The sequence below is a fragment of the Macaca nemestrina genome, chromosome 10, assembly GCF_043159975.1.
Source record: "Macaca nemestrina isolate mMacNem1 chromosome 10, mMacNem.hap1, whole genome shotgun sequence".
Taxonomy (NCBI): Eukaryota; Metazoa; Chordata; class Mammalia; order Primates; family Cercopithecidae; genus Macaca; species Macaca nemestrina.
Genome location: NC_092134.1, coordinates 50,496,415 through 50,510,063, shown reverse-complemented (window position 1 = coordinate 50,510,063; position 13,649 = coordinate 50,496,415). Strand labels below are relative to the sequence as shown.

Here is a 13,649-nt window from a genome sequence, read left to right as displayed (position 1 = left end):
GTATATCTCGTGGCTGCTGTAGGCTACTAGATTTATTGCTATAAAGATAAATTCCAGCAGCTTTGAACAGATTTTTTAATGGGTGTACTTTTTGTCAAAAAGCCTTTACAGAGTAGGTTATGGCATTGAACTAATAGCATGTAGAAATCCAGGTTTGGAAAAGATGATTCGTCATCCTTTGGGATCTGCCACCGAAAGGATGGAGCATTATTCTAAACAAAGTGTGCATCACAGTTTTTCTCACTGCCTTGAGAAAGCCTTATCCCAGAATTCTTTGCCTTTGAGCTCTCCCCTGCTCTGGCCTTGATGGTATGAGGGTTTCTGGATTGATATTAGAGATATTTACATCAATATCTAGGTTAATGTCTAGTTGAAGCCGGTTGGGTTTCATTCTGTATTGCTTGAAATAAGCTCTTTCTGACAACACTGTTTGGCAGGTTTTTTTTTTTTTATTTTATTATTTTATTTTTTTTTATGTTTCTTTTAAATTTTAATTATAACCCATCAAGTCTTAAGCAATTACTTCTGGGTAGACTCTTGATGAATGTCATAGCAGGGTGTTTTAATTTAATAGATCCAGAATAACATCTGGTTCTAATATTTTAAAAGCCAATTTATATGGAAATTTATTTAATACACAATCAATACATGGAGACTTGCAAAAATCAAAATCAAAATGGAAAATCAGTCTACTGTGCTGTAGTAGGTCTTCTGTTAATAAAGGATTTTGCTCATGATTGGTTTCAAGTGCTACTAGTTAACACTCAAAATATCCGTTTAGACAAGGTAGCAATTTATTTCTCATACTGAAGAAATAGGAGGTAGTTAGCCCAGGGTCAGTATGTTCTCTTGTAACAGGGACTAAGTTTCCTTCAATCTTATTGCTCTGCTGTCTGCATGATTTCTATTCCTAAGGACACCTTGTGGGCCAAGATGGCTGCTGGAACTCCAACCATTACATCTGTGCTCCACTCAGCAGGAAGGAGGAGGGTAGGGGTGGAAGGGAAGAAGGCTAAGCTTTTCCTTTTAAGGACACTTTCTGGAAGTAGTAGACAAAAATTCATCATATGATCATATTTAGCATGAAGGGAAGATAGGGAAATACATTTTTTTCTAGATGACCATATGCCCAACTAAAAACTGAAGTTCATTTGTATGGAAAAGGGAGAGAATAGATATTGGGGAACAGTGAACCATCCTGGCCACATGGAGTAATTGACGATTTTCACAGATCTTTTACCTTTTTATGGAACATTTAGAACATTCAACTAGTTCTTATTAGTAGATAATATATGTATTATTATATGGATTAGCATGGTATTTGGCACATTGTATATAATCATCAACTGCTCATCGGCCTGTTTTAATTCTAACCCCCAAATGCACCTAATTTCCTATGTTATGGGTCAGGAAGCCTTTAATAAGGGACTTTTCATAAATTGTGTCCTAGTCTTTATATAATAATAACAGCAGCAGCTAACAGGGCAGAGAGATCATTTGCACTAGGGTGTCCAGAACACTCACGTATATGTAAAGCGCTGTTCTCTACTTCTCTATATAGAAGACAAATGAACAGTTATACTTGTTTATTAAATGATTTCAGGGTAAAACTATTATCACAGAAACTGAAGCTCAGAGAGGTTAATTGGGAAGCAATCTAGAGAAGCAGTTGAAAACTATCAGCGTAGTCATTTGGATTCAACTAGAATAGTAACTCAGCTGTTTCCACTGGTGAGATCACCTTAGATGGGTTTTTTAATCTGTTGAATCTCTTTGATAGTTTCTTGTTTTTGCAGTCAGGCAGTGAATGAAATAGTTAGGACTCAGGAATGTTTTCCCTGAGTCCAGGTTCTTTCCAACCTGCTTTTCGGTAGTACTCATGTAGAAATTTCTCTGATCACATCTGCCTCATAAGAGAAGGCAGAACTGGTATAGGGTCTAGAGTTCAACATAATTAAGACAGTCTCCCACCACATAGTCTTTATCCACACAGATGCCCACAGCTCTTTACAAAGCCCTGATATCAGACTAGGCAAGAGTTTTCTAGCTCTGGAGGTTCTCATTCCTGTGCCCTACAAACTCTTGTGTCCCTTGTATGTTCTGTAAATACAGAGATAGGTGCACTAGGGATACAAAAAGACTCCAGATGTTCTCTGGGAGGATAGTGGCACAGAGCCAGGATGTTCCAAACTGAATAATTTAATGCCACTTTCTTTGTTTGTACCTTATCCACATATATCAGTACTTTTGGGTCTTTCATCCTTTTCTTTATATTCACTTTTTAATTTTCAACAGCTTTATTCTGCGCCAGATAGCTAGGAAATCCAGCCTTGATATGGTAATGGAATTTACTTTCAAATAACCGTTAACATACATATAACCATTACATTTTTTACAAAGTGCGTACATCTTTTTACATGGCCCCAGTAGTAGATGGATCGTATTTTGGGAAACCCAGAACAGTGGAAAGGGAATTAGCCATGAAGGTCTGTGTTACTGTTCTCAACTTGTGTGACTCTCGGCCAGTGATTAATTAATCTTTCTGAACCGTAAACTTTCTCACTTCAGAGATGTAGAGAATAACATCTACCTCATCAGTTTGTTCTAAAGATTGAATGCGAAGATGTAGCCAAGGAGACCAGCATGGTGTTTGGCAGTGTATCAGTTGTTTAGCAATTAGTAGGTCCTTCCTTCTTGAAGTCTGTTTGAAAATATCAGGCATGCAAATGGAAACTATCCTCAACAGCAAGAAACAGTGAAGATCCATGATGATTTCTATAGAGGATAGTAAGCCCTGTGAAAGCTAAGAAGTGGGAAAGGCTGCAGTTTATTAGAATGCAGTAGGAAGGGAAACACTGGATAGGTGGAGAGCCATTCTTCCTAGTCTTTCCAGTTATCTGGGCCCTTAGTACTCAACATGTGGTCCAAGGACCATCAACATCAGCATCACCTGAGAGCTTGTTGGAACGTGGAATCGCTCTGACTTCTCCCCAGGCGTACTGAGTCAGAACCTGCCTTTTAACAGGGTCCTCAGGTGATTTGTATGTATGAGAAGTTCCGGGCACTGATATTCCCTGTAAAATTTATTTCTAGTAGGAGGCTAGTGCTTGCATCACCTGGGCCTTGCTTCTTAAAAATGCAGATTCTCAGGCCCAGCCTCACCCTGGGATCTGGACTATTCATTTTTAGCCAGTATGTCACATGATTTTCAGGGCAGTTGTTTGGCGGACTGCTACACTAAGGCTTAAACCAGTTGAAGAACTTTATTCTTCAAAGATATTTGCATTCCAACAAGGAAGGAAGCTTTTAAGAGAAAAATAGCCCTCATTGTGGTTTTAGTAAGCATTAAGGGGAGGACATGAATTCAGCTTATAAGTGCCTGGAATCCCATCACAAAGCCACATATTAACAATGCTTCTGAGAAAGGCAATATCTTATCAATGTCCTATTTTTTCTTTTTTCTTTCTTTTTGTATTTTACATTTGATTTTTTTTAACATTTTGTTTTTTAGCCGTGCTATCAAGACTAATCAGGACCTTCTCCCAGAAACTCCATGGACGCACATTTTCTACAATGATTTTTGGGGGACTCTTCTAACCCACAGTGGGAGCCACAAGTCCTACCGGCCACTCTGCACTCTTTCTTTTCGCCTGAACCATGCCATTGGAGGGTTGAATCCCTGGAGCTACCATCTTGTCAATGTCCTGTTGCATGCAGCAGTCACTGGTCTCTTCACAAGCTTCTCCAAGATCCTCCTTGGTGACGGATACTGGACATTTATGGCTGGCTTGATGTTTGCTTCTCACCCTATTCACACGGAGGCGGTGGCAGGAATCGTGGGACGAGCCGATGTCGGGGCCAGTCTCTTCTTTCTCCTCTCCTTGCTCTGCTACATTAAACACTGTTCTACAAGAGGCTACTCAGCCAGAACCTGGGGCTGGTTCCTGGGGACAGGGCTGTGCGCAGGATGCAGCATGTTGTGGAAGGAACAAGGAGTGACTGTTCTCGCAGTTTCAGCAGTTTATGATGTCTTTGTCTTTCACAGGCTGAAAATAAAACAGATATTACCTACCATTTACAAAGTAAGTGATTGTTGGCTCTTGAGCATTGGATTACTGAGTAATCTACTTGCTTACTCCTTTGCCACCATTTAAAAAGCAAATTTGTTCCTCTGCAAGCAGAATTTAAAATAAGTTCCCTTTTGATCTTCGGTAAGTGGAAGTGCCCTTTTGACCTTTCTGTACTAAGCAGGGTTTTAGTCACTGATTGTTTTATTTCTCCGGTTTCTTACTTTCACGATTTCAAGGGTGGTAGAAGAATAATTTTGCCTTGTAAAGAATGTGCACCTTTATTATTTATTGAGTTCTTATTTCTATATTTCTGCACAAACTGTCTGTAATCTGATAAATTGTCTGTAATGTGTATTTGTAAAAAATAACATGGCTGATAATAGAGCTAGATGCTAGACTTCACAGGGGAAATCCTCTGCCATTTGTTAATATTACTTTTCCTGAGTTGACTTTGGAAAACAATCCTTCCCTTTAGTGCACTGGGAAGTCAAATTCTTAAACAGTGAATCATATTCACCTTTTCCTCGTGATAGTGCATAAGAATAGAAGAGTCAAAACAGAAAGGGGTTATTACTGACTTTCTCCCTGTGGCCAATTAAGACCTTTGCCTCAGGACATAATATTTGTTCTCCCGTATTCCCTTAGTGGTATCCAGCGCAAAGTTGTTTGAAGGTCACAGAAGCATTTTAGGATCCCCATACACTCGAAGTTTTCTGCTAGAGCATTAAGGAGAGGCATTGAGGGGACGGGGCATCTTGAGAAATTTGCCTTCCTATCTCCCCATCCTGCTTCACTCAGAATAAACTCACGGTTGCTTTAACTTTGACGTGAAGACTGAACTGGGCCAGGGTTTGCAAACCTTGGTCATATTTTAGGCAGACTTCCGCCTATCTTTTGGACACAAGTGAAGAATTAAGGTTTTGGATACTTGGCTATGAGGAAACTGTCAAGTTTTCCTAGTTTTGACTACTTTTTTACCGTTGATTTCTAATTTTATTTAAATTGATAAGAAATTTAAAAACAAATTGAGGCAAATAGAATTCGAAACATTTATTTTTTTAAATGCCCCCTTTTCTTTTTTCCACTTCAGAGGCAGAGTGATCTCTGCTGTGGTTTTACTCTGCTGGAAGCCTAACCTTTTCACTTAGAGTATTAAGGGCTTAATGAAGTTCTTTTGTGATTTCAATTAAATGCTGAAGCTTTAAAAGAAACTCTGGTTGGAGTTTGATGCTTGAAAACAACATATGGTTTGAAAGTCAAGCTCTTAATTTCAAATCAATTTTAATTCTTTCAAAGAGATTTAGAGAGAGTAATTGTTTTCATTCAATACAATGTCATCGACAATAGCAAACTGTTTTATTAGAAATACAACTAGAAGTGTAATTCATGCTCCTTGTCCTTACGGAGGTTGTGATGTGTTTGAGGATGCAGGCTCAGGGCTGGCTGTTTCAGGACCTTGCATTAGTCGCCTGTGAAATATTGTGATTTCTTTTTTCCTTTTTTTTTTTTTTTTTTTGACACGGGGTCTCACACTGTTGCCAGGCTGGAGTGCAGTGGCGCTGTCTCGGCTCACAGCAGCTTCTGCCTCCCAGGTTCAAGCGATTCTCCTGCCTCAGCCTCCCGAGTAGCAGGGACTACAGGTGCGTGCCACCATGCCCAGCTACTTTTTGTATTTTTAGTAGAGATAGGGTTTCACCTTGTTGGCCAGGATGGTCTCGATCTCTTGACCTTGTGATCTGCCTGCCTTGGCCTCCCAAAGTGCTGGGATTACAGGCGTGAGCCACCACACCCAGTTGTGATTTCTTATACAGAATTTCCATCTTACCATCTCATAAGTTAGGGAATTATTTGGCTATGATGATTCAGGATTTACTTGTAGGACCTTATGAAGTTCTCTGAGAAATTTTCAGTCCTCTAAACTTATTTTCAAGGGCAGAGTTGCCCACTGCAGTACTCCTTCCTAGAAATATGTTCTATATAATATTTGGGACATACTTACAATAGAAAATTATTCTTTGTTTCTCTGAAATTTAAATTTATCTGGGCATTCTGTATTTTATTTGTCAACCTTATTCATGTAACAGCTGCTTCAAAAATAAGAAATGCAACTAGCAAGGAACTCTTGAGACTAAAGAGTGTGAAGTTCCCCATGTTAAGAGAAAGAACTTAATACTGTTGAAGGTTCAGTGTCCTGAGAAGTTTCCAGATGGCTCTTTGTCCAGACTCTCTTGGCGACCACTTGCAGGGCTAGGCAATGGTAACAGCAAGGGGAGTGGTCGGGGCAGCAAGACTTTGTCTGATATTTGCTATTCTATCATAGCTCTTTCTGTCATTCTTAGATTTGGGGCCAATGAGCTTAGTAAGAACATTGGGATAACACATTTTACAGATTTTGTTTTGTTTTGTTTTGTTTTTTGAGACCGAGTGTTGCCTAGGCTGGAGTGCAGTGGCACGATCTCAGCTCACTGCAACCTCTGCCTCCCGGGTTCAAGAGACTCTTCTGCCCCAGCCTCCTGAGTATCTGGGATTATAGGTGTGCACCACCAGGCCTGGCTAATTTTTGTATTTTTAGTAGAGACCACGTTTCACCATGTTGGCCAGGATGGTCTTGATCTCCTGACCTCATGATCTGCCCGCCTCAGCCTCCCAAAGTGCTGGGATTACAGGCATGAGCCACCACGTCCAGCCCATTTTATAGATATTTAAGGACCTGTATAGATCATCTTTGCCACTCTCTTCATTTCCTCCTGGGGTGTGCAGAGCCAGAGACGTGTAGGTAACACAGAAAATGATGGAATCACTAGGGCTAAAGCACACATCTCTGACTATCTAGTGAATCTTTACTACACTCTGATAGTGTGAAGAACAAACATAGGTAAAGTCAGTTGACTGCCCAGTAGAAAGGAAACTAATATGGAATAGAATCTTAACTCACAAGGGCTGAGTAACCTTGTGCTGATTCCATGATCTGTTTCTTCATCTGGAAACGAAGGCGGCTATAGTTCTTTCCTAGAGTTGTGAGGATTATTTGAAATTGTGGGGTGTTCCGTGTTAGCTGGAGTGTCCAGTATTTGGATGATACCTCACAGATATTAGTTGAAGTGAAAGAAGAAATGTCGATGGAAATGTTGATTCTTTATCTTTTGGCGTCTGCCTTCTTAAGATAAACTGCTAGTAGTCTTTACACATACAGTTGTTTGACAGCATGTGAAATAAGGACTGCTTAGTAATCGACCAAAGCTGGAGTAAGCAGATTTAAGCACAAACTTTCATTTAAAATCTCATGCTTGTGAGGTTTGTAAACACTGCCATAGAATCCATATGAAAGTTCTAGAAAATTCCATATTCTATCTGTAAAATATATAGATTTCTATGCCTGGGGTGAGTTAGAGGAGATTCTTTCTGAAGGAAGTAGACTGAAAGGCTTTAGAAGATGCATTCAACCTTAAAAAATAATCATCTTAAATATCTTATCAATTAACTCTGCATCCTGGTTATCATAGTTTGCCAGATGAGATAAACTTCCTTGCCCTGTTAAAACATAATTTATATATAAATGGAAAACTCCAGTATACAAATGTTAACCCTGTAACTCAAATTAGAGAACCAGATAAGTAATGAAAACCTAAAAATGTGGCCCTCTTAAAGCTGGAAATTATTAGGGCCAGAGGGGCAAGGCTCTTGGCTGAATTTGGCCAGTTTTGACTCCAGTTTACCTTTGTCTTGGGTGTTGCTTAGGCTTGATTCTACATCTGGATGTAGTGATCAGACCAAAACTAACAACCCCATCCATACTCCCAAACCATTTACAGAATTTGTCTTGAGAATGATTTCAGAGAATGGGAGTTTATATTCTGTTAAAGAATTTTCGTTCATCACCAGAAATGTTACAAGACTCATGCAAATGATGTGCATGTCATAGACTTTTGCAATTTTGCAAAGGAAATATGAGTTATGTTTTTCTTTGATAAAATATATGGGAAATAGTAAGTTCTTGGCATGGAGTAGATATTTTATTTAGTATTTAATAAACAGTGTTTATATCAGCACACTATTCTTAGTGTGCTGAAAATGTTAATGCATTTAGCTTATGTAAAAAATGCTTATTGAGATAAGCAATATGACTTGCAAAATAATATGGTTGAATGCTGACAAACTATAATTTTGTCAGAAAACATTAAGTATAAAATCTTCAGAAGTATGAATAAAAATCAGTGTTTTAGAGTAGTCGTAGTTCTTAGCTTCAGGATTTAGTTTAATGTATTTCTTACATTATCCTTGTCCTTTACCATGCATCTGGCTTATAGTAGGAACTTAGTAAATTATTGAATTCACACTTAATATTTACCTTTTAAAAATATGTGGCTGAAATGTTAAAGTGAAGTCCTGTACTCTCCCCTTTATACAATGAGAATTTCATTTCTGAGTTAGTGGGGTCTGGAAGGTAGGTTTGGAAGACAGGTATGTTAGAAAAATAAATTGTCTTGACCTCTTACTAAATGATTGTTTTAGCATTACTTAGATTACTTTCACTCACTTAGTTTTATGTGGTCAAAAAATAAGGGGGGAAAAGCTCTTGAAATACACTTAGCCTTGCAAATAAATACTAGACTTTTATCTGCCCACAAAATTTTTTACAAGCCTCCCATGACCCCAGGAGGTACATGGGTAATAAAATCAGTAAAAGCAACATTTTTCTTACCCAGCATCAGTCATTGCTTGCCTAGTGGCCATTTTCTGTGCTTATTTAACATCTGTTAACTGTTTTAATGTGGAAACATCTCTTTCCCCTTTATTAGCCTCATAATCACTTATTCAGTTACAGGTGGAAAATTTTAAAAATCTGAAAGTCCATGTAGCAATACTAATACTAGCCTAAGATAGTTTAGAAAAATGAAGCCCTTTTAGTTTGATGTTTTAAAAATTTCACTAAAGATGATTACCTTGGGTTTGCTAAAGTTTATGTAGTTGGTTCCAAGATGTGCATTATCTAGGTAATCTCCTATTCTTAAAATTAAATTTTGTGACTCTTTCAATAAATAAAATTGTTATACGGGAAAATTGGAGACATTGAGATTTTCCAATCATCTCTTTCTAGAAATAATTTTCTTGTTTTAATGCTAAGCAGAATGTGAATGATGGAGGTTGCCCATGGGCAATGAAGTTTACCTTTGTCTTATGTGTTGCTTAACTTGATTCTACATCCAGATGTAGTGAACAGATCAAAACTAACAACCCCATATTTCCAAACCATTTATAGTAGGGTTTATCTTGAGAATAATTTCTGAGGGTGGGAGTTTATATTCTGTTAAGGATTTTTAGTTCATCACTGTCTGAACACTAAAGGTATTAAATGTAGTGTTTCTGTACTTCTGACTATTTTGTGTGGCTCTCTATAGAGAAGAGCATGCAAATAGAGATGCATAGCCTGCAGGTGTTTGAATATTGAATTCACATGTGCTTTTTCGATTAGCTGCTGGGGATGGCTTTGATGGAATCTGTTATCATTTATGGCATTGTCCCTTTCGTTTCTAGACTAGGTTGTGGTTTTGCCTAAGTTGTGACCCCCATATCAATTGCATTGAATGAAATATGATATATTTACTGTTTGTGATTTTCCATAGTCAACACCTGTGCCACTCTCCTCCAAGTAGTATTCCCACTTGTATGACCCCCTTTCCTTTCATTTGCTTTACACTTGATTTAGCGAGAATCCAGATATAGCAAGATGCTCTGATTCTGATCACAATATTTCTTAGCTCTATTGAAAGTGTAAGGCTGTTTGTTAGGCACTTACAAATGAATTTGGATTTCCTCCCAGTAAACTTGTGGCATTTAATATTCATGACCTGTAGTACTATAAAACTTTGAACAGCTGCCAACACTGCTAACCAGATAGTAGCACAAATAAAGTCAGGATTCAAAAATATTTTATGATTCAAAAAGTCAAAGATTAATAAGATATTTTATTCCTGCAGTCTGGCTCCCTTGTTCAGCTGATTTAAGGTGATTCTGTATTCCAGTTGCAGTTTAAGTTCAAGTTAAGTAATTTAAATTTGGGAATCTGACTACCATTGCAAGCATCTTGCATTACAATGTTAATACTTGGAACAACGATCTGTTCACAAAATATCATTAAAAAAATTCACCTTTGTGCCAAGCACTATATTAGGCAATGTAGGGATTCAAAAAGGAATCAAAAAGAACATGCCAATATGCCAGGACTTTATAGAGTAGTATGAAGTCGCGAATAGTGCATGTAAATATAGAACTGAAATTCAAGCTGGGAAGTGGTAAGGGTTATAAGGGAGCCATTGAGACTGGTGGGGGAGTTGAGAGAAGGAGAGGTTACTTTTGGTTGAGGGGATCAAGAAATGCCTTCTGGAGCAGAGACATTTGAGTAGAACATTGCAGGGTTGAATATACAGGCATTTATAACTGGAGAGGTGAGGAAGAGTAGAGGGTACAGCATGAGCATTACACAGAGGAAAACTCACAGAAAATTACTGGGGACCATGGAGCAGTGGTTTTGGCAGATACACAGAGGACGTGGTTGATAGAGGAAAACGAGTCATGAAAGGTAGATTGAGACCACTTGGTATGTTTAGTGATATAGGGGCCTTCTGTGGTATGTTGTGGCTCCCAAAATATTGAGAAACAATGCGTGGTTTCAAAATGTACTCCTACTTTGGCTTGTCCATGGAAGGATCCTAGGATATGCAGGTCAGCTCCATGTAGCCACTCGGGAGTCGGGGCTTGGGAGAGGGGGAGAACTGTCCTATCTGTCTCCTAAACCTGAGGGAGGGTTCCTTTGGTGATGAGTGAAAATCCTCCTGCAAGCAAGAGTTGAAGTTTATATCTCATTCAGTGAATGTGTCTCATATCAGTGTATGTCACATTCTTTTTTTTTTTTTTTTTTTTGAGACGGAGTCTAGTTCTGTTGCCAGGCTGGAATGCAGTGGCGCAATCTCGGCTCACTGCAACCTCCGCCTTTCGGATTCCAGCGATTCTCCTGCCTCAGCCTCCTGAGTAGCTGGGACTGCAGGCACACACCACCACACCCAGCTAATTTTTTGTATTTTTAGTAAAGATGGGGTTTCACCATGTTGGCCAGGATGGTCTTGATCTCTTGACTTTGTGATTTGCCCGCCTTGGCATCCCAAAGTGCTGGGATTACAGGCATGAGCCACCGTGCCTGGCCTACATTCTTTATCATTAAATAAAAAACATTTATTTTTGGAAGACTAGTATTATCGTACTTTTTACTGAGTACTATGGCATATTATTCTACATTCCTCATAAGAGAAATGGAGGTCTTTAAAATTAGCTTTCTCAGCTGGGTGCAGTGGCTCATGCCTGTAATCCCAGCACTTTGGGAGGCCAAGGCAGGCAGATCATGAGATCAGGAGTTTCAGACCAGCCTGGCTGACATGGTGAAACCCCGTCTCTACTAAAAATACAAACAAGCAAACAAAATCAGCCGGGCGAGGTGGTGGGTGCCTGTAATCCTAGCTACTCAGGAGGTTGAGGCAGGAGAATTGCTTGGACTCAGGAAGTCAGAGGTGTCAGTGAACTGAGATCATGTCTCAAAATAAATAAATAAATAAATACATAAATACATACATAAATAAATAAATAAAATAAAAAAGCTTTCTCCTGTGTCCCTTCTCCCAACCTTGATGAACAATGTTCAGATATTACTGTGAATGACTACAAGTGCAAAATACCTCTTTTTTTTGGACTGTTTCATACAGGAAGATAGAAAAAACATTTTTTAAAGGGTCCTTTTTGCAGTACAGAATGAAATACTCTATCAGCACTGAATTTCAACCAGTTTAACTCAATACTCTGTCAGTGAAAATGACACGCAAATTGGATCTTGTGATGAATAAATAATGAGTCTCATTGAAATCTTCTGTGCTGTTCTCATAACACTGTGTCTGGGATGCATATTACATCACTCAGCTCAATTTTCGATACCTGCTGCCTGGGGGAATCAAATTGACTGAGGGGGATCTCATGGCTATCAGGTTACTCATACTCAAGGCGGTATTTTCAATTCACAGAAAATGATGTGGTTTGCACAAATTTGAAATCAATTGTCATTGCCTAGAAGTCAGGTTCCTGTCTTAAATGCTTAGAACAGTGGAAATTATAACTTAGTGTTGATTTACCAATTGAAATTTTAGAGAAAGCCAGATTCCATGAGTGTATTAGCGATTCCTTAAAAGGCACGAATGGGGTGAGGTAGATAAAACTGACTTACGTCAAATGCATTGATAGTTCAAATACATTTGAAAGGTGATACTATAGTAAGGTTGCATTGGATTATAATTTTTATTTAATTTTAAACAATAAAATTTTGTACTTAATGGTCATAGTATTTCTTTCTTGAAAAAGGATAATAAGAAATGAAAAGAGAAGAATAGCATCTTCGAAGTCAGTGATGGTTTGGTGGTAGGAAGGTCAGTGTGCCCTTGTTCTCTGGGTTTGTCTTTACAGTGCTGCAGTACCCAGATGGCTCCTGTATGCTCTGTTGGTCTGATTATAACTGTTGCATCAAGAGAGATAGCATGAATTCAGAATTTAATGCATGTTTCTTCAGTAATTATAGTCTTGATTAGTAAAGTCAGTTTCCGTTCCAAAGGACAATTTCTTTATTTCTCTACGTGTTGATTCATTTAATTTCAGGAATCAAATAAAATGCAGAGATCATAGTATTTCTCTTGGTTGTGATGGGGAGTCTGTGTTGCCTGTGTTTTGGTATGTGGTTGTCAATTTTGCTTATGATTACTGTAAATTAAAGAAAACAGTAGGGATAAAATGGGGAAAATGAAGGACTTTTAAAAAATAAATGACTTAGTTCTTAAGTGAAGACATGGAAATTATATCCTGAATTTCCATAAAAATATTGCTAAATATAAATTACAAATAAGTACTTTGATTATAGAGACCTTGATTATATGCAATATCAGTTGTGGATATTTAAACGTAATTCAATTTTATGTATTTAAGAACTCAAAAAAAGATTATACCAAGGTTTTACATGAATGATTTGAGTACATTTCTGTAACTTTTATGAAATGGAAAACTCAGTTACATGAAAACCTTATTTCTCCTAATTTCAAGATTCAAGCAAAAATTTGCCCATTTATGTGATCCATTGTGTGTAGTTTCTTCTTAAGCTCTCATGACATATTGTAATAAAAGCTAAATATATTTAATATTGTGAAAAGGACTGCTGTTTACTTTGAACAACCATTTGGTATTTGGCTAATCTTTTCATGCAGAGATGCTTATAAGGCTGTTGGGGAAAGGCCATTGGACTGGTGCCTGCATATTTAGATTTAAATAGAAACTCGGGCATTTTCTAGCTGTGTGACCTTGGGGAAATTTCTAAACTTCTTTGAACATCAGTTACATGCCCTGTAAAATCAGAGATATAATATTTACGCTGTTTTGTGTTAGGTATGAATGTAGCAAATGTGTACTCTTTTGCCACGTCCCTCTCTTATAGCAGGTATCATCATTGTCAGCATTTTACTGCATTTTTGCAGCATTTTCAGTAGTAGTGATCTT

General features: G+C 38.1%; 1 protein-coding gene across 3 annotated transcripts in view; it reads left to right on the top strand.

Moving 5' to 3' along the window:
• The window catches only part of LOC105473277 (transmembrane O-mannosyltransferase targeting cadherins 2), a 469,505-nt gene that overhangs the window by 176,985 nt on the left and 278,871 nt on the right, over positions 1-13,649 (top strand). The window contains exon 2 of one of the 3 annotated variants that reach the window (XM_011726991.2): positions 3,512-4,082. The exons of 1 other annotated variant lie outside the window; for it this stretch is intronic. In XM_011726991.2, the coding sequence (XP_011725293.1) occupies positions 3,512-4,082 (571 nt within the window). One more of the 3 variants, XM_071071353.1, reaches the window with a different exon arrangement.